The sequence below is a fragment of the Micropterus salmoides genome, unplaced genomic scaffold (genome assembly GCF_014851395.1).
Source record: "Micropterus salmoides isolate LMB-PRFRI ecotype aquatic unplaced genomic scaffold, ASM1485139v1 Ms_hic_scaffold_3, whole genome shotgun sequence".
NCBI lineage: Eukaryota > Metazoa > Chordata > Actinopteri > Centrarchiformes > Centrarchidae > Micropterus > Micropterus salmoides.
This window is the reverse complement of record NW_024042261.1, coordinates 33713488-33734276: the sequence shown is the minus strand read 5'-3', so window position 1 is coordinate 33734276 and position 20789 is coordinate 33713488. Positions and strand designations below refer to the sequence as shown.

At 39.7% G+C, this 20789-nt stretch overlaps 1 protein-coding gene across 3 annotated transcripts in view; it reads right to left on the bottom strand.

The window, feature by feature from the left end:
• Positions 1-4484: 4484 nt before the first annotated feature.
• Positions 4485-20789, bottom strand: part of aplp2 (amyloid beta (A4) precursor-like protein 2) — a 53348-nt gene continuing 37043 nt past the window's right edge. Inside the window, exons 7-18 of one of the 3 annotated variants that reach the window (XM_038692383.1) lie at positions 20501-20668; positions 18276-18409; positions 17611-17685; positions 17111-17269; positions 15910-16038; positions 13043-13142; positions 12100-12273; positions 11419-11454; positions 9502-9584; positions 8384-8461; positions 6928-7083; positions 4485-6640 (exon numbers count right to left, since the gene is read on the bottom strand). In XM_038692383.1, coding sequence (XP_038548311.1) covers positions 6539-6640; positions 6928-7083; positions 8384-8461; positions 9502-9584; positions 11419-11454; positions 12100-12273; positions 13043-13142; positions 15910-16038; positions 17111-17269; positions 17611-17685; positions 18276-18409; positions 20501-20668 — 1394 coding nt within the window. In that variant the 3' untranslated portion in view covers positions 4485-6538. The remainder of the gene's footprint in view (positions 6641-6927; positions 7084-8383; positions 8462-9501; positions 9585-11418; positions 11455-12099; positions 12274-13042; positions 13143-15909; positions 16039-17110; positions 17270-17610; positions 17686-18275; positions 18410-20500; positions 20669-20789) is intronic. The other 2 variants (XM_038692385.1, XM_038692384.1) reach the window with 2 other exon arrangements.

Here is a 20789-nt window from a genome sequence, read left to right as displayed (position 1 = left end):
TAGTGTTTTTGAAGCAGCTGCGGACAATCAGTCATGTGATCTTACCCAGTCATGTAAATGACTCACTTGTGCTGAATCACCTTCATTTCCTCCCCCTCATCCATCCGAGGAGCTAAACGTTTCTGTTTGAAAACTCATGTTCCCGAAACGGAAAGTCACCTAATTCGGGTATGCAATGAGTCAACATTTCCAATTTGTAGACTCTATTTGAATCAGCTAAACACCTGCGGATTGATGCAACTCTAGGCAGCTATAGGCTATTTAGCCCAGGCTACTATTTAAAAAAACACCCTAAAATAATTCAGAGCTAAAACCATTAGTTAATTAGCCTAACTGATCAACAGCAACTTAATTGGCAACTATTTTGATATGAGAAAAAAATAACTAAGAAGAAATTGTCTAAAAGATTCCAGTTTCTCTGTTTGCTGTTTTCTTTGTTCTTCTTTGATCGACTATTTAATTTTGAGTTTTGACAAATGAAGCTATTTAAATAGTCATCATGCTTTGGTACAGTCTATAGTAGTTATAGCCTACAGTGATAGTAGGGCTGGCTGTGCAGTAGGCCTATGTCAGTGTTTCCAGGGTCTGAAAAGGATGTGAGCGTTTGCAATCCCCCCCCCCCCCCATGACAGAAGACATAAACCGCCTTACTCTGCCTCTAATTGGCAAGTAGGCACCTCATTGTCTTCTTTGGTTGTGTTCCTAAATATAATAATAATTAGGCTACTTTTGTTATTAGGGAGATCCATGGTGTTGCCCTGTGGTGTTCATGCCTAGAGGGAAAACATAGGGATTAATACCTGATTTATTAGGGTTCCTCACCAAGTTTAGCTCCCCTTAATAAGACATCAGCTCCCCTAAAAGCATGATTTATGATATTTTGGGGGGTCTCTAAAATATTGACAGCATGCTTTATTGCCATTAATCTCTATACTTCTCTATCATCAGGAACGACGCTGAAGTTAGTTTCCGATTCGGCAGTTAAGGGGAACTTAAGTGAAAATTAACTTACGTTGCTGAGCGACTGATTCTCCATTTTTTGCACCTCTTACTGCTGTGAAAGCTGTTATTCGTTTGCTTTAAAGGACGATTTCATTGCTTTGTTCGTATGTAGACCACATTAGACCAGGGCCAGATCAAAAACCCCTGTAGGCTACCTAGATCTCTCAAATCTGGACTAGATTGTTCCACAGTCTCTAAGGTTTCAAACACAGTTTCAGATTTGTGAAACCTTTATTCAATTTGTGAAAATACTTGCTTCACGTGTAGACCACATTAGATCAGGTCCAGATCACCAGAGTTCTCAAATCTGGACTACATTGTCCCAGAGAGGCTAAAGTTTCTTTAAAACTTGGTTTTAAGTTTTGGGAAAAATTTATTCTGTTTGTGAAAATGAAAAAAGGGTGATAATTCAATGCTTTTTCACACCAAGGGACCTGGTCTTGCAGCCTTTCGACAACTCTCCTTTCCTTTGCCAATCAGAGTCGGAGTAGGGGGCAGGATATGTGTTGTTTTTTATTAAGTATTCCAGTTTTTAGCCTTTTCCTGTCTGCCATAACCCTGTATCTGTTTAAACGGTCTCGTGTTATCTCTGTTGACATAGTAAACTCTGTAATTATCCTGCATTTTGAGTCTCTGAGTCTGTCAAAGTTTCATTATGCAAATAAATAAGAACATATTAAACACATAGTTAAACACTTAGAGCTACAAATGCATTGATTACTGTAATGGCATGTAACTGAGTACATTGTGTACAGTGTGGTAGTACATTTACTGATCTGAATAATTATTTCACCTCTGATTATGTTTATGATGTGTTTATATATTACGTATTTACTATATACTAACTATAGACATCAACTACAGGCATCCACAGACAGATTGCAGAATCTCCACTCTCAGTTACATCCAAATAAAACCCAATATTAACACATTAATGCATTGATTCTGCTAATTTTTTAGCTCTAGGTAAAAAGTTTGGTTTAATCTGGTTTCACTCTGTAACAAACTACAAAAAATACATAGCACTACAAATGGAGCTAATTTATGATGTTTATTTAATGTGACTATAAGGTTAGCATTATAGCTAATAACCTTATGCCAACAATGCCTCAACCATGGAGTGTTTTTGCGGTTGTGTCCATTACTGCCGACATTGACTGAATGCATCACAAGTAGAAGGACATAAGATCGGCTGTTTTTAGCACGGGCAGCCAAGTCTACTTCATGGTACATTACAAAGTTTTTGCAGTAGCCCAACTTAGCGAAATTTATAGTATTTTCACAAATTGAATAAAGGTTTCACAAATCTGAAACTATGTTTAAAAGAAACCTTAGCCTCTCTGGGACAATCTAGTCTACATGTGAGAGTTCTAGGTAAAGTGGTTTTGGATCTGGACCTGGTCTAATGCGGTCTACACATGGAAAAAGCAATGAAATTGCCCTTTATAGTATTTTCACAAATTGAATAAAGGTTTCACAAATCTGAAACTATGTTTAAAACAAATTTTAGCCTCTCTGGGACAATTTAGTCCAGATTTGAGATCTCCGAAGCCCTGTGGTTTTGGATCTGGACCTGGTCTAATGTGGTCTGCATGTGGAGGAAAAGCAGTCAAATTGCCCTTTTTTCATTTTCACAAATAAAATATCGTTTTTTCAAATCTAAAAAAGTTTTTCAGAGAGCGTTAAGGCTTTGCCTAAAACGTATAACAGCTTTCGCAGCAGTAAGTTCACTTCACTTAAGTTCCCCTTAACTTTCCCCTTAACTGCCGAATCGGAAGCTAACTTCAGCGTCGTCATCATGAATCCATGTTAAATCAGGAGCATCAGACTTCATCGACACTATCACCTGACCATCCGGAGCGGGCCAGTCGCTCCGCGATCTCCCTTGTCCGCCCCGCTCCCTCTCCGGTTCGGACCGACACGCAAATTTCTAAATTCTTCCCTCTCACGGAGAAAAGAGAGGTCAGGTTGCACAGTTGCAGCTGTTTTTTTTTAAGTTTAATTGTAGCAAAATGGCTACAAATGATAATAATATAATAAGACAAACATGCTGCAGCTATTAATGATTCAGCAGTAAGAATCACAGGCTGCCCCCCCCGGGAAAAAAGTCTGTCCCCAATTCCCAACACCTATAATTGGAGAGAGGAGGAGGAGTACAGGTGTTGGCCAACCCTACAGGGGCGAGTTCAGTCTCAAAACGTCTCGCGCCGGTTTCCTCGAAACGGTGCGCATCGAGCTATAAGCCTACGCTTTCTCCATGGGTTTCTCTGGCTGGTTGGGTGTGTCAGAGGTTTTACCTAACTAGCAACGACGGGTATAAACACCAAAGCCAGTAAAGTAGGCTAAAGTGCGCTTGCGTAGCCTACACAACAGGATGTACGGCACCACCGTTACAATTTAAACGCTTTGTTTTGTCACGGCTGAACTCGGCCCTGGTGTCTTTTGAGACTCGAGTAGGTAAAAATAACGCTGGTTCAGATGTCACTCTGCTTCCTTGCTTTTCCGGTTTTCACTTGTCTGCCCGTGGGTCCGTTGGCGTGGGTGTGGTTGTTGTCTCTTCCTCCCTGGCTCAGCGGCATCTACACAGTATTAAATAATCATCCCGCCCAGTTCAACCTGCTGTTAAACTACTCGCGCTTCTCGTTCACTCACCACCAGATTGTTTCAACCTCGGTGCTTATGTTTTTCACGGCCATAACTCAGCGAGCGTTAGTTTTCTGACTCTGTAGGTTGTGTGTTTTCTCTCGAACCTGTTCTTTGTGCATCAGTAGGCCCTATTATCGCCTGCTACTCATTTACTTCCCTTCATTCTCCACTGCTCACCCCGTTTTCTCCGCTATTACGGACACATGACCTGCCAACTCCGGGTCTCAAACCTCAGCTTTCCTTCCAAAATCATTCCCCTGTTCTCAATAAAACATTTAGGCTATCGTTATCATTTTTTTGCCCGGTGTTATGCATGCACCTCGCAGGAGGTAACATTGTGCTGTATGCTGAGAAAACAGGTGGATGCAAATCTCGGCAGGTAGCCTGACACAAATTCTGCAGAATAAGCATCCACCTCTTCAGGTCCTTTTCAGACACTTTGCTGTGCACATTGATCAAATGCGGTTATCACCACATTCTGCTGAATCTCAAGGAATGCTAAGTTTAATAAAATATTGATGACTCTAAACGTTCATAAAATATATACTTAGAATAATCTATCACCATTAATGAAACCCACATAGAATATTAGGTTATTTCGTTACTTGGGGTGCATGCAGAACTCAGCACAATACTTTGCCCTGCATTTAAGTCTTTAAACTCTTTAAACTTGGTGAGCATTTTTTTTTGTTGCATCCCTAAAATAATGGTCCCTTAAACTTCTGAATTTAATGCCAATTTTATCAAACAGTGAAAGCACAGGATTGGCACAACCAGTGCCATTTAGCAACATTTTGGACTATCTATCCATTCATCCATGAAAAGACAACACATCCTTATGGAAGTTGTGAGTTTATTTATGTGTATCCCCCCCCCTGTAACCATAAATCTGTTTCCATTGGTGTCAATCAATTTTTGTCAAGTCACTAATATGCATATTATATTAGTTCCCAGTCCCATCCCACAATCAAGCAGGCAGTTACAAGATTGAAGCCGTTTGGGTGCATAGTGAGACAGTCACATACAGAGATACTGTCACAGTAAGAGAAAAAATAGAAAACAAGAAAACAAACTTAAAAATATATATCATATAATTTCATATAAGAACAATGCACACCACAGGTAATCCTCCAGAAAAAAGCCATGATTGCAACATCAACTATACAGGCATACAAAGACAATACTAAGAGAGAGAGAGAAAAATGATTCTAGGATTAAGTTTACTTGTTTGTGTCATTCTCTACCTGTAAAAATACACAAATTAGCTTTTTTTTTTTTTTTTCTTCCAGAAACAAGCTCTCCAAGCCTTGTCTTTCTGCGTGTCTCTGCCTGCCTGCACAGCCCTCCAGCTCCAGCGCGTCTTCAACTAGCTTTGATCCAGGGCCGGCCCAAGCACTTCTGGGTACCCAAATCCCAAAATCAAGATTGCAAAATTTGCTCCCCCTAAATCCTAAAAAAAGTTTTAGTGCCTACCAAAATTATTTGTTACAATCACCAAATTTGGTAGGCTATATTCAGGTTTAGAAAAAACTTTGTCCATTGTTTGGCATTTGTTATGATCCCAGAAGTAGTTATAGCATCCCCAAATCCACCAAATTATGTACCTTTTCACTTAATTGGTGGCCCCCCTGGTAGCAGATGGGCCCTAAGCAGCTGCTTATTTTGTTAGTGCCTCTGGACCAGCCCTGTTTTGATCTGACTGTTTTAAGCTTCATACCAACAGTTTCTCCAATAACGTGTGTGCATCATCCCCCAGATTTGTTTTCAGAGTAGCTTTTCTGGTACTTGGTTTTTGCTTCAGATAATTTGTGTAAAAACTAATTAAAAAACACTTGTATGTCGGCTTGTGACACGTCATTGCCCACTGTCACAATGTTTCTGACAGTGCATTAAAATCAAAGCCACACAGGAACCTGTCAGGTACATAGTATGGAAAAAAACTTCCACGATACATTCAACTATGTAAAACATATCAATAGGTATTACTATATCTATCGATTTATACTCTTTTACTAACGATAAAAGGTTGTGTTTGTGTGTGTAGTAGGGGATATATTATCACATTCACTTAGTAAGGGTTCAGAGTAGGTTTTGTGTGATGTGTTTGAGCTGGGGGTCTGTGCACATCTTCACCTTTCGTTGACTAACAGTGTGCCTGCAAACACAACTCATGACCTTCAACTTAAGAACCCTCAACCAAACGAGAACCTCTTGCCTGGGAAAAAGGTGGAATAAAAACATCTATTCTTATATATATTTAAACGGTATATGTATATTTTGTCATAACAAAGAACAGAAAGTAAATAATTCATGATATTTTTTTCTCATTTGTTTCACTATACATTTTAATCGGTACAAAGAACCTTCATATACAAGCAATCTATTAAGAGGAAAAAGAACAAAATAAAAATACCAATTCTTTCTGAGAACACCATCAGAAACTGCATGAATGACACTTGCCTGATGGGAAATTAAAGAGTAGTGTCTGGTATGCCGGTTTGATGATGGCTACTCAAAAACATTTAAAATTTTGCTTGATTTGCCGCTCACTTTCAAAAATAAAGAAAATGTCTGAAGAAATGTTATACATCTTGATCTGAGATAGCTGTACTGATAATTACAGAGAAATCTGCAGAATCACATTTTCATAATGCAAAATGGCAGATACATCACCTTTTCAAAAGAAACATGATCAAAAAGAGTTCTATAGTACAATAGTAGCAGTAGTAGAAGTAGTAGCATTATTTAAGGATTGTTTTGAACAAACCAGTAAATGGAGTTTGGATGTATGCAAATGATTTTAACAATAGCATATGTTATTGGTCAGTAGTATGTTCCCCCTCAGTTGCTGTCCTCTGTCAGACTCCACAGCGCCCCCTGCAGGCTCTGGTTAGATCTGCATCTGCTCCAGGTATTTGTAGGTGGGGTTTTCGTAGCCGTGGTTCTGCATCTTGCTGAGGTGGCGTTCCTCTGGTGTCAGCATGGGGTCAACCTGTTAGACACACGGCACTCATAATGGCTGACCTCAACAAGGGCAGAACGCATTGACAGCTATACTCCAGTAGGCACAACATTCTGTGTGTGTTGTATTCAAATGCTGCAGGTGCAATAATCTAATCCTCTTGCATTTACCAGTGCTCCATTTACATAAAACCTGATAATTCAATCTAAATCTGACACTTGGTATAAGATGGATAGCACTGATGAGAGCACTGGTGTGTGCGCTTTCCACCCTCTGACCAAATCTCCACACTCTGCTCCAAATCACAGGTGGCTTACCTCTACGATGCCATGACTGATGGTGCCGTATTGCCTCTTCCTCAAAAGCACCAGACTGATCACAATCACAGTTGCTATGGCCACAGCGATCACCAGCAAGCCAATCAGTGCACTGCTCCCAAAACTGAAGTCCTCTCCCAGGGGGCGATAGGACTCCTAACATGTAGAACGGGTGAGAGTAAGACAGAGAGCGACAGTGAGGAGACAATATATGCACAGCTGACCACTGAAGCAATAATAAGAGAAACAACAAAGTTGTCTTGTTGTAATAATTGTACACAGACACTAACTTAATCAGGTAATGTTCTTATGCTAAATAGACATTTAAATTGATATAAATGCATCATTTTTAAAGGGAAATTCATGCATTTGTCAACCTGGGTGTTATTCTTAATTATCATGTTAATACCTTCATTTAATATTTGCAATATTGAATTAAATTTGAAAACTTACTGACGCAAACTATCTTTTTGTGCTTGTTGCTACTTCTGTAACATATACACAAGCTAAATTGAGAGCAAGCCTCACACTGATGTGAACAATGTGATTTCTGTTCTGTTTTTGGAAAGCTGTAGCAGACTCGCACTTCTTGCCCTAATCAAAAGCATTCTTGGTAGAATCTGTGTTGTGAGCTGAGTGAATTGTTATCATGATCAATAGTCATAATAGAAAGATATAGGATTAGCACCCATTTGACACAAGAATTCTCCTTTAAAATATAAACCAGTCATCAAATTAAATTGGACTATTCTGCAGGTAAACTGTCTTTTGATTTCAACTTGTGAAGTACAGATTGTACAAAAATATCACTTTTAGAGATCTACTGTATCTTCCCTGAAATATGAAGATGAAGTAATTGGAGAAGAAGTAATCCTTTATCATCATGTTATTTTATACAACCACAGTGAGTCAGGGACAACATCCCTTTTGACACAGGAACTGTAAGACATGATTCACTTGTGTACACATGCATGAAATGTGTCTTTGTGGAAGATTGTGTAATATCTTGGCCAATTCACTATATACACACAACCACAGTCACCTATACTCATCTTCACAATGTAATCTGGCACATATGACACAAACTAATCATATGTAGACAGCCACTGGGGATTTTTTATTGCTCATTCTCACACATAAACTGAGCACACTCAGTTTGTGTGGATTCACATTCATCATATGATCTGACATTTTCAATGTGTACATTCAGATACATTCACATAAACATGCACCCATGCAGAAATAACCAAACATATTAGCCTGAACAGAAAACTTAAAAAAAATAAGAGGGGATTTAGGGTCTTTTCTAAAGCTGTGTTTTCTTTTTTTTTGCAGTTAGCAGCTGCAGAACTGGTATCTTTGCACACTCCCACACTCCCTCCTTCTTTCATCTACTCCCCACTACTGATAACTACATTTCCCCAGAGAGCCATGTGGAGGGTGCCGCTATACTCACCAGCTCATCATCATGCATAACGCTGACTCTCTCTGCACTGTAAATCACTTCTTTAACATCCAGAGACTCATCAATCACCTGTCAACACAGACAGGGGAGCCCAGGTTACACTCACCACAATGTGTGTGTGAGATCGTATGTGTGTGAGACAGATAGGGAGAGAAAGATAGGCAGGCGGAGAGCGAGAGGGTGTGAATGTGCAGCGAAGTAAACTGTACGGATTATCTGTGTTTGTGTGATGATACACTTGCAGCTGTCTTGTACAAACTGGAAGGAGAGAGGGAGGGGGTTTGCAAGCATCAACAACAGACTCTCTTCTAGGCACACAGTTAACATGTCTTTCTGAACAGACTGTCAGCCACTCATTACTGAGAGCTTTAATCTTAAGAAGAAGTGCTGTGAGTGGAAGTGGGTGTGTTCAGGGGGCAGACACAAAATCTGCTGTTTGTAGAGACAGAGCAGTCCAGAGTCTGTTTCTCATGAAGAATAATCATGGTAGATATTTTAGGTGTCACCATTTGTTATTTTTAACCTCAGATTGCTCCGTCTTAGAAGACTAGCATTTCCAAAAAGAGACATGCATGCATTCAAAAACTCATATTCACACACACAAATTTGCAGCTTTGCAGTTGGTGTTGGATTAGCATGCGAAACACAGTGCACATTCAGCAGCCGAGCAACATTTTAAAATCCATGAGGAGGAATGGGTGTCTGGCAAAGAAAAGAAGCATGCAATGACTGTCGAACAAAGTGTGGAGTTGAATGAGAGTTGGTTGGCAGAGACCAAAGAGAGACACGCAAATAGCCCAGTGTGAGATAGTTGTAACTATGACAACATAGTTACTGGGATAATCTGACTCATTAAAAGCTGAACTTAAGAGAGCTATGTTAAAGCGATGTATGTATCACTTTTAATCATCATCAGCCTGAGGTTGTGGTAAGGAGGAAATTAACCTGTCAGGACTGTTGTCTTTTGTAGAATTTTTAGTATCTTTAGTCAATTTCTCCAGTGTTTTTGCTTTAACAATGCTGCTCTCAGTTCATGTGTTGAGCAAGTTACAAAGTTAAAAATGCTTCGAGGCACAAACAGAATGATAAAGTGACAAGGGAGCTCTTACCACTTTGTCGCTGATCTTGGGTTTGCTGTTGATAATTCTCTCCTCAGCACCTATCAGACCGTCCAAACCAGACATGGCAGAGCCTGCAGAAGGTGAAGGAGCACAGTCAATAACAGCAGAACAGCACAAACAAACAAGGATGGTGGTATTGATGGTGGACAGCTGCACGTAGCTTTCCAGCTCTGCCACCTCAGTCTCCTTAGTGCACTGGTGACAACAAAGCCCTTTCTTCCATTCAGCACAGTGTGCGCACTGTGAAGCCAACATGACACTGACCATACATTTTCTACAAAGGCCTTCTCAAAGTGGTGTTTTGCATTTAGCTGAGGTTTCTCTGTAAACATCCAGTTACATGCATTGACTCACTAAAAGAACCCCACTCATTTTGTATCCCTGAATTCATGGTCAAAACTGTACATCACTGTAGATCCTCATCTACATATCTTTCATAGTCTCTTGAGTTTAACAGATTTAAAAACCCTGTGGGTATCAGTAAGTGGCTAAGCCAAAAACGGGACCAGAGTGTCAAATATGCATGTTAGACTGAAGGTTTTTTAAATAGGCATATGATCTATTAATAAACACACACACCAGATATTTCATGAATAAATCAAGAACTGAGAGAAGAGAGAGTGAGCGAGACAGTGAGGGCAGGATCCTGAAAAATGTACGGCAGTATTAAATCTGGCGTCAGCTTATTGTCTGCTGCTGCTAGCCAACCAATGCCAAACGTTTAAGATTAGTACAATTGCCTTTGGATTAAGCGAGGAACAATGATATGTGTTTACGAGTCTCACTCAGCGTAAGTGACGTCTGAAACTCTGTCAGTTTATCAGATGGTACTGCAGGGTGCACGTAGTGTCACAGCCAGACACAATAACACACAGCACAATGGGAGTGACCTCTGTGGGAGCAATGTGACCTTTCATTTTCATGGATTTGAACGAACGCTTAAACAATTAGTCTATTAATTGATTAGTCAATAGACGGAAAATGAATAGACAACTAATCATCTTTCATCAATGTTGAAAAGGTGTGGATTTTCTTACTGACTTTCTCAGTTTTTTTTAAAAACTGTAAATTGAGCGTTGGTAATTGACGTGGGAAAACCTGGAATATCTTCATGTGCATTTTTCACAATTCCCAGACATTTTAAATATTATATTAATTAATGTAGAAAATTATGGACAGATGATTCCATAATGAAAATAATCCTTAGCTGCAGCACAACTGTAGGCTACACACGTAAAACATACTTCTATGGAATAAACAACACGGGATGTTGTGCCTCCATTTAAGATAAATCTATATAATTAGGATTCAACAATTAGTGGAAGGGGGTCTCAGTGTTCACTGAGTAAGATCACAAGTTTAAGCCCAGATCAGACAAAAGAGGTGACGTAACTATATCCCTGTCTCACATCTTGGAGGACAAATTGGGCGAATGTAGATTGGGCTGTGGTCAGCAGCGGAAACACTGAGTCTCAGACAGGGCCATTAAATCACAAAGCTCCTATCAGGAAGAGCGTGACTGATGAAGGGAATGATTAAGCAAGGTACTTTGACAAATGCATTGAGGACGGGACAACGGGGAACACATGACTGAAGAGTCTCTCTGAAAGGGAGGCTGGTTGTGAGCTATCTCTACCAGACTTAGAAGCCACTGACATTGCTATTCAGCATGAGGTGATAATCCTAGTATTATGAAAAGCATACGAGCAACTGAAACCAAACAACACAGCCCATGTGAGTCATCAAAAAAAAGTATAAAATTAACCACAAGATAGAAATGGTGGGAGAGAGAGGATCCCAAATTGCACCAAGAGAAAGGAGAACAGTTGAACAAAATAGTAGATGGGAATGGCTTGGGAAATGAGGAGGGGGGTCAGAAAAATAAGACGCAACAGAGGCACCAACCTTTCTTGAAGGCACGTGGGGAGTCTGATAGATCGCCTTGGCATTAGAAATGAGCAACAGAAAAAAAAAACAGAAAAGGGGAAGGAGAGAAGAGAGAAAACTTAGGTGAGAATAGAAAAGGCAGGATTATCAAGCTGTGTTAATTGATTAGGAAAAGAGTCCAGCAGGGAAGAGTCCGAAAATAATTTTGAGGCATAACCAAACTCAAAAAAGGGAGCCATTTCTAAATTGGCTAGCTCTGTCTAAGCCCTGTGGGGTGTTGGCATGTATATGAAATGTTCCTCGGGGATTTACTTGTAATTTGCCTTCCATCCTACTGGATGCGCTTCATCCATCACTTTTTTCTCTCCTTGAGGATTCAATCTTTTGTTTGACACAAATGTGAAAAAGAAGAGAACCATAACTGCTCATTTTTGTCCCTAAGCTTTTGGCTCCAGCTCAGAATCAAAGCCTCAGGCTTTGTGCATTTATCTGAACTTCATTACTGCAGTGTTGAAGGCTAGGCCACTGAGAACTGTGCAGGCATAAAACACATTGTGAACTTATTATTCAACAGTTCTGGTGTGCTTCGTCACCAATGTCCTTCAGAAAGACTTATGGATATGGCCCTTTGTTCTCCACAAAGCCACAGTGTTCATGATGCTGCTGCTTGCGACCGTGTCTGAGGATGGAGCTGCTCACCCTCTGGCTCTGAACGGGACCCCAAAGATGTGACTTGGAAGGGGCGGAAGGGTTTGCCCTCGGGCATGGGAACTTCCACGCTGTCCTCTGACGACACAGTGACATCTGGCTGTGATTCAGAGATAGACGATAGGAACTGGTCCATGTCAGCTTTCTGCTCCTGAAGTAGCTCGTCTGCAGAAACGGGCAAATGACAAAGCATGAGATGGCCTGGCACGTGCTACCACCTGTCAACCTGGGACATGGCAACAATGCATTAGTGTGAGTTTCCCCAATTACTGTTAACATTCTCTTTCAAACAGAGCTGCTGCAAGAAACGTCTGTTCCCATTTATGCTAACTACTAATTAGTATTTTTCTAAGAGCTATTTTCTGTGTAAATCTGCACATCTCCCAACAGGATGCTGCATGGTGAAAGCTGTGACCCAGTTCTGTCACTGCACCCATTCCACTTTAATCTTTGCTGCAAAACCATGCTGTGGTTTCTTTAATGAACCAAAGGAAACAAAAGAAAATATACCATCACCACTGGAGATGAATATATCCCAAGTACAGTTTTCAGCTTTAGATCTAATTGTAAAAAAGGGGGCTGGTGAGCAGAGACCATTAAAAAGAGAGTAGTAGCTGTATTAAATTCCCCTCCACAAATTACTGAGAAACAGACAATACTTTTCTCTAATAATTGGTTAACTTAACATATAGCACTACAGCCTGTCTACTGCTCTGCTTCTAAATTTGTATTTCCCTTTGCAAAGAGAATACTGTTTTGTCAGTTTGTACCAGATATAAGAAAAAAATCCCTGAGGTCCAGAGAAATATGATGCGTTGACTTTATCTGTATGGCACATGTGTGAATTCCATCACTATTTTCATTTCACTTCATTCTTACAGCACACCGTCCTTGCGCAAAGCTACCTAGGGGCTTCTGACTGAACACGACTCACCAATTTCATCCTGAATGTCCTCGGCAACATAAGGTACTTTGTAGAGCAGAGATAGACTTTGGTTCATCCTCTCCTCGATGACACGCAGGTGGGTCATCACCTGGTGTTGGAAAAACAAACACGGTGTCATGTAACCAAAACCCTGCTATATTTTTATGATGACATCAAAGTGAAACTGCTTCCCTGTATGGAAATGTTTTATTCCCAAGTTCTTAATATCTAATAATTCAAAACAGCATATTGTAAGTTCCCAAAGTCCAATGTGTTGTCTTCCAGTTGCTTATTTGTCTGTGACAGTGAAGAACACAATTAATTTCTGTTTATGATGATATAAGATAGAGAAAAGCTGAAAATCCTTACATGGAAAGGGCAGGAATTTAAAAAAAATACTTAAAATGATAAATCATTCATTCAATTTTTTGTATAATCATCTTATAGCATATGACAAATCCATTAAATGAATAATCATTTCAACACTAATCCAGTGACAACTAATTACAGAGTGATTTGCCAACTATTAGTTTAAATTGTTCATCTCAACAGTATTTAAATAAAAGCTAACATTAATAAACCAGAAAATATACCCATATCCCAGAAAATCCCCCTGAAATTATCTTAAGTTTATTGTAACTGATGAGCTTTGTCACCTAATAGAATGACAGATTACAGTTTTGGTGAAGCTATGTTCAGCAGAAAATAGGATGGTACGATAATGCAGATGAGAATATTAAAATTTGTCTTCAGAAACAGTTGTCAGCATGAAGAGAAAATACAAACCAAACAAGCAGATGAAGATAAAGGCAAAGAAGATGAAGAAGATACAACAACTAATAAGATAAGGGAGAAAAATTAATTAAATTAAATTTTTTGGACTAATCGATACTCATATCCAACACTGCAAAAAGTGAGCTCTCAAAAACAAGGGGAAAAAAGCATTAAAATGGGGGAAATATTAATTTAAATAAGCAAAACTATCTGCCAACAGAACAAGAATATTTCACTTGCTACTTAAGGACAAAAAAACAAGTGAAATTCTCATAACATAAAAGCCGCCTGGTAAGAAGAAATATCTTGTCAGACAAAAAACAAGTATATTTTGCTTTCAATTAAGATAATTAATCTTACTTAGATTTTAGTTTTTGTAGTGAAGCAGACTTTAAAAGGTAATCAAATTTAATAAATAACTATACAATGTTATTTAGTAGCTGTTCTCCTCCCAGAATATAAATATTCTGAAGGTAGAGAGTCGTTCATGTTCACAAATTTAAACAGAACTGTCCCAGAAATAGCAGAAATGTGTTTTCTGGTAGAGAGCATATTTTGATGAACTCAGACTCGCTCACAGCAAGCCAACATGCAGACATGAAACAAGTTGCTTCATGTAATATTCAAATCAGTTTTGAAACTCTGAACTGACCTGACAGGATCTACTGCCTGTCAGCAGCAATGATCACCACTATATACACTGTTTGGGTAAAAAAACAAAACAAAACTCTTTTGATTGAACAGAAAGAAATGTTTTTCTATTCCAAATTTTTCCAGTTGCCTTCACTCTTTCTACCAGCAATATGATGTTTAAAGAGGGGAAATATTTCCACATTTCTGCTGCCAAGGTGGTTGGCAGAATATGAAAAGCTACCAGCTACTGACAAATCTGACCAATTCTTGGCAGGTAACTGGTGTTTATGTCCCACTATGATGATTGACTGTTTTAATCTTCCAACACATGGCTGCAGTGCACCAGAGCCAGCAACAGATGGCAATAATGCACCTTTACCATTGAAAGGCATTCTGCAGCCCCTGTGGCGTCTTCCTGATGTTTGACAAAAAAAATACTCATTATGACAATTACATGTCCCAGTGTTGGAGTGGAGATTTTGATGCATCATGCAACCTCTCCTAAGATAGATAGGTGAGGCTTTTATAAAAAGAGAATAATCGTGACACCAGAAAGTCACATAACACGGTTATATAAAATCACAACATTCTATTGTAATGCATTTTTAGGTCACATGTCAAATCCACAAACAAGAAGAGTTACAAAAACTGAAAATGCAGCTTTTACCTTGTCATAGGATTGGCTAACTGAAGAAAAACACAGGAACTAGGCTTGATAAAATAAACACTGTTAGAGCACAACAATACAGATAGGCTTCCCATGACTGAGCACAGAGGCTTACCACCTCCCAGATCCCACAATTCATCTAAATAGTAACTCTCCTGTCTTTTTTATCCTCCGCACTATGTTGTTTTTATCCATCTGTTGTGTTATCTGTAACAGTAGTGGAACTATAAATGGTGTCGAAGGGCACTGACACACACAGGCAAGTACATCTAACAGAGGAGCTTCCAGCCAAATCCCTGTGCAGCGGCTCAGAGTCCAGCATTACACAAGACCTGCGCAATGTTAATCTTCGGCTGAGGCTTAAGTGAATGAAACACCCGCCCTCCAACCAGTCAAAAAAGCCTACTCACTCCTCCTGGGTTTCAACTCAGAGAAACACACACTCTTTCTACCTCCTACACACTTAGAAACAGGGCAGAGAGGAGCAGGCTGAGACATCATTATCCTTCCCCTGTCTGAGCAGGAATAGGAAGAGTGAGATCTTGGAGCGGCTCGGCTTGAGGTTTCAGATGTACTGACACAGCCTCTAATACAGTCTTCATTGGTGAAAACTAGCTCAGAGAGGATGCAAAACCTCAAATTATTGGCAGGTACTAATTAACCAAATTTAACTATACTGACCTAAAGGACTACATAGTTAGCAGAAACAAAGATGCCAAACATTTGATGCTTTCTTCTGTTTTACGTAATTGTTAATGGAATATTTTGTACCCTTGGGCACTGTGAATTAAAAAAAACTGACCTGTGACTTCATTTGAGCAGCCTTCTCAGGATCCACAGCCAGGACGTGCTGGTAGTGACGGATGGTGTGCTGGCGGTCCTTGTTCTCAGCGCGGACGTACCTTCTCAGGGCTTGCAGGATGCGGTGGGGCTAAGAGGGAAACGGAGTGGGAAGAAGAGGGGTGGTTAGTAGTGTTGGGTAGTAAAACACTGCCTCATAACTACTTATGTGTAATAATAACACTTAGATGTATCAGTATGATGCAATATTCCTGTCTTGTGTGGATATAAGTGACATGACATCAATATCTTCTCTGAAGTGGTATCAATCAATTGTATTTCTTCTCAAATGTTATAGTTATAGTATATTTTTTTCATTCAAAAGATTCAGTTTTCATCAGATACATTTTTATTTAATTTGTATTAAATTTAAACCTCAAAATGATGTAACAGTATGACTAAACCCACTTTGTAGTGAGCCTCTCATTATACATGAACGCACTTTGAGCTACTAATGAAAAAGAAATAAATAAATCCCTTTCCTCCCCCTTCATATATCTGAGCAGGATGACAGGAACGTTGATGTCAAATGTGAGGTTCAAAAGAATCCAATGCATATATCATGAGATAAAATAACATGACATAAAATCTTCCGCAACACCTACTGAAATAGCATCACACCACAGATGATGCAATTACCAATTTTGGAGGAGTAACTGAAGCAGGATAAGAAATTACTGCTCTCAAGTCAGGCAACATCCTTATTTGAAATGATACAAAATAGAAATATTTAATTAATTCCTTTTTGGGTAACAAGCGCAACACTGGTGGTTAGCCAGACGACCAGCACCTTGCAGCTGAGTGACAAACTGTGTACTGGCAAAAGGATCAAAAGACTATTAGATAAAAAGGAATTTATAAAAACACGACACAGAGATTATAGCTGTAGGTTCAAATGTGATTGACTTTGTGCTCATGGAGGATTTTGGGATGTGTGTTTTTCTGGCTGCAGTAATCCATTCTCCTCCTGCTGAATTGCAAGTTGGCAGAGGGTCTTTTGACAGGATATGAGATTAGCCACAGGCCGTAAGTAGAGTAAGGCTCAGTGTGGTTTGACAGAAATGTGTGTGTGTGAATTTGAGGTATGGAAAAAGCAGTAGACAGATGGAGAGAAGTGAGGAGAGGATAAAAGATGCTCTCAGAGGCCAGTGTGTGGTGTTTACCCTGGGGGGGTCGGCCTGCAGGGCAGCCAGGTAGTTCTCCAGGGCCAGACGGCGCCGGTCATTCAGCATGGCCTCCACCCGGGCGAGGTGAGTCTCTACCAGCTGCTGCTTCTCGCTGGCTGCCTCCTCCTCCAGTGACTCCACCATGGCTTGGAAGTGCTATAAACAAAAGCAGTAATATATATAAATATGTGTATGCATCTTAAACTGTATAACACCACAGAGCTCTTTTAACTTGTTCTACAAAAATTGTGAAAAAAAAGCTCTCTTTTTCACTCGTGCGCCTCTCAGGATTGTCAAGTGAGTTAGGGACTCATTTACAAGTCTCCCCATTCAGACAGTGCCCCAATTTAGCCTTAGAGTGATAAAGATAGAGCAGCCAGGGAAAAGGGATATTTAATGACACAGGGAGAGAGGGACCCTGGGCAAGTAAGCCGTCGTATCTCACCCAAACAAAGGGACAAAGGGGGGACTCCCAGGGGAAAGGATCAGTGTCTTACCTGGATCAATGTCTGCCTCTCAGCCTTGGGCAAGTTCTTAGCCTGGCGATCAGCCTCTTCCCACTCTTTTCTTACCTAGAGGGAGAGAGACACAGAGAGAGAAGGAAATGAAATGCAAGGTGGCCTAACTGTACTTGTTCACTTAAAGTAAATGTAAAAGTAAATATAGATGGCAAAACAAAGTTTTTCATTGCACAAAGAAAAGAGACCCTTAAAGTATGGCCTTGCTCCATGCCATTTTCTTGCATTAAAATCTTCAAAGCGAGTCAACCGCTTTGCACATCTTCTGGCCTGAATTCTCTCGGGAATCAGCTACTCTAGGCTGCTCCCCAACAAGCTGAAGAGGAATTTTTTTCTTTCTTAATCTACAGAAAGTTAATAGTTGTTCTTATTTGAGATCTTGAAAAAAAATGTTTTTTGCTTCTCAATGTTTCAACATTCTTCCAATTTTATTGCAAAATAAAGGCAAAAATAGGTGACAAACTGCATCACAGTTACAGAGAAAGTCAGGTGACCTAAAACAGCTTCTGTGTTAAAGAAAATTCTGCAGCTGTCAAATATTCTGTGATTATCTGGTATTGGTCAATACCACAGATAAATATAGACAAGAGAAAAATAGATATTTAATTAGGGAAGTGGTGTCCTGACTCGACCTGGAAACTCACCCTCTCCATGCGGTTGCGGTGCCTGATCTCCAGCTGCTCCTTGGCCCTCTGGAAGCGACTGTGCTCCTTGTCGTCGGCCGGTGTCTCAAAGTAGATGTCCACATCATCAGTGGGCTGTGGAGTTGGTGGCATGGCTGCAAATTCCGGAAACAGATGGTGAGTGGACAGGGCTGCAAACTGACAACCAGGCAGGCAGACAAACACAGAAACAGACAGACAGGCAGATCTAGGCAGACATAAGTAGGCAGAAAGACAAAGACAGACAGACAACTGGGCAGAGAAAGAAAGAGAGAGAAAGAGTTGAAAGTGGAATGCAGATTGAAGTTGGACAAAAATCCTCACAGAAGCACTCCTCTCATTGGCGTTCTTCCACCCTCAGTAACTCTGATAAATGTGAGAGAATCTGACAGTCTTTCCTTTTGAATTCCTTTCATCTTCCCATCGGCTTTCTGCTGACAGGTCGCGTCTCCAACACTAATGGAAATATCTCTGTGTTTGACGTCTGGGTCATCTGGGGCGAGGCCAGAGGGCTCTGTTCTGGGTTCCACGTTATACAGTCACGCAAAACTCACTCCCTGCGCCACTGTAGGTCGCAAAACAATAACGCTCCGGGCTCGCAAACAGGAAGAGACCTCATCGTTTCACCTCACCATCAAAAACAGGAGGCACGGGTTAACGGACAATTCCTGTTATGAACTTTACTGCTCAAGCTCCAAAAATAATTAAATTCTGAAATGCAAAATAACAATTCAATTGATTATGTTCATGAATTGTGTCCGAACTGATGAAAGGTGAGTCATTGTAAGGTGCAAAAAAAACGTGCGTGTTGACGTTGTGCTTATTGACGATGTGCAGGTGGGTCTAGCAAAAGTAGTGGCAGTGCTTTGTGAGCAGACAGACAAGTTGTTTACAGGCAGACAGACAGACACATGAACAAATGGCAGGCACACAAAGAAGAAAGAAAACTCTTGAAAGTGTGATGCATGCATATCTATGAACACTAAATTAAGAAAAGAGAAGAATGTCTTGTTTTGTGATTTGATATTTAGTATTGGTATTTAGTTATTACTTGAAATTAAAAATTTACTTGGAAGGTGCTTGACCTGTAGTAAAATTTTATTTGGGTGTTATTTGAAATTCTTCAATACCAGATACGATACCACAGTTTCAGTCCCAATACTAAAATCCTACTTTTTTTGATATATTACCTTGAGTAAAATAAAAAAATATTTTTTACAAAAGCTTTTTCTTCATTTAACAAAAGAAGCCACATTTCTAAAATGTTCAGGGTTGTCTAAACATGGGTATGCATGGCAAAAATATGTTTAAATCAGAAAATCTGATCAAATAATAAGTAACAAACAATATGAATCTGAGCAAGCATTCAATGGCAGCTTTCTGTACTGTACCAAGATTTGAGCCACAAAGAAATTAACTACTGACACCTGATAGTCCTGGAGTGAACAAACTGTCCTTTCAAATATAAGTTAGTCTGTAGGTTCAGATAGTGTCCAATATTTTATTTTATTTAAAGAAAAAACTTGATATAAGCTTAATTTGTCTGATATTGTTAATATTGAATATTTCAACAGTTCTAATTTAGTAGAGCATCATCCAAAACTAATGAACCAATGTGTTCCATAAATGAAAACATTAAGATCTAAGATCTATTATGTCATTACAAATAGACTATTTATTAGTGAAGAACTGGATGCTAAGTTATTATTTATTCAGTGATATAGTGCTGAAATTATTAATTGATTAATCTTTTGACAGAAAATTAATCAGCAAGTTATTCATCAAGCAAACCAAACGAAATCTGCTTCCAGCTTCTTAAATATAAAATAAAATAAAAAAATAAATAACTGTAAATTAAGTATATTTGGATGAACTGCTTTTGAGTTTTTCTAACCTAAACAGTTATTGTCATTAGTTGCAGCAATTGAAATATCAGTGGAATAATAAAATTAAAGAGAGGGATGTTGAGTGAATTCAATTGTTGTGATTGTTGTGGTTGAGGTGAAAAAGGTAGCAGCTGTAGTGATTTGATGAGTGACAGCTGCTGGCAGAACAGTTGTTCTGCTTGTAAACCAATGACAGACCAAACCTATATTACCCTAAAGTGTTTTCAGCGTGAGAGTTTTAATAAAGTGTCTGCAGCAAAGACACAAACAGAGAGAGAGGGAGGGGTGTTGTCAAACCAGCCTCTATCAGGTGAGACTTACTCAGGCGCTTGCATACGGCCATGCAGTACTCCTCTGAGTCGAAATTGTTGCGGTTGCCAGCACAGCCCCCGTATATGAAGCGTACACACTTCCTCTGGCTCACGTCGAAGTGCCAGCGGGGCATGGAGGCACGGCAGGGGCCGGTCTCAGCCTCCAGGGTACAAACCGCTGCCAGGGGACAGCTTGTTAGATCATCCGACCACTAGGGGCAGCACTCAATTCCAGTCTCAATTATAAACACAAAACTACCATCAAACACACCACTGCCACGTCTACAAATATGATTAAG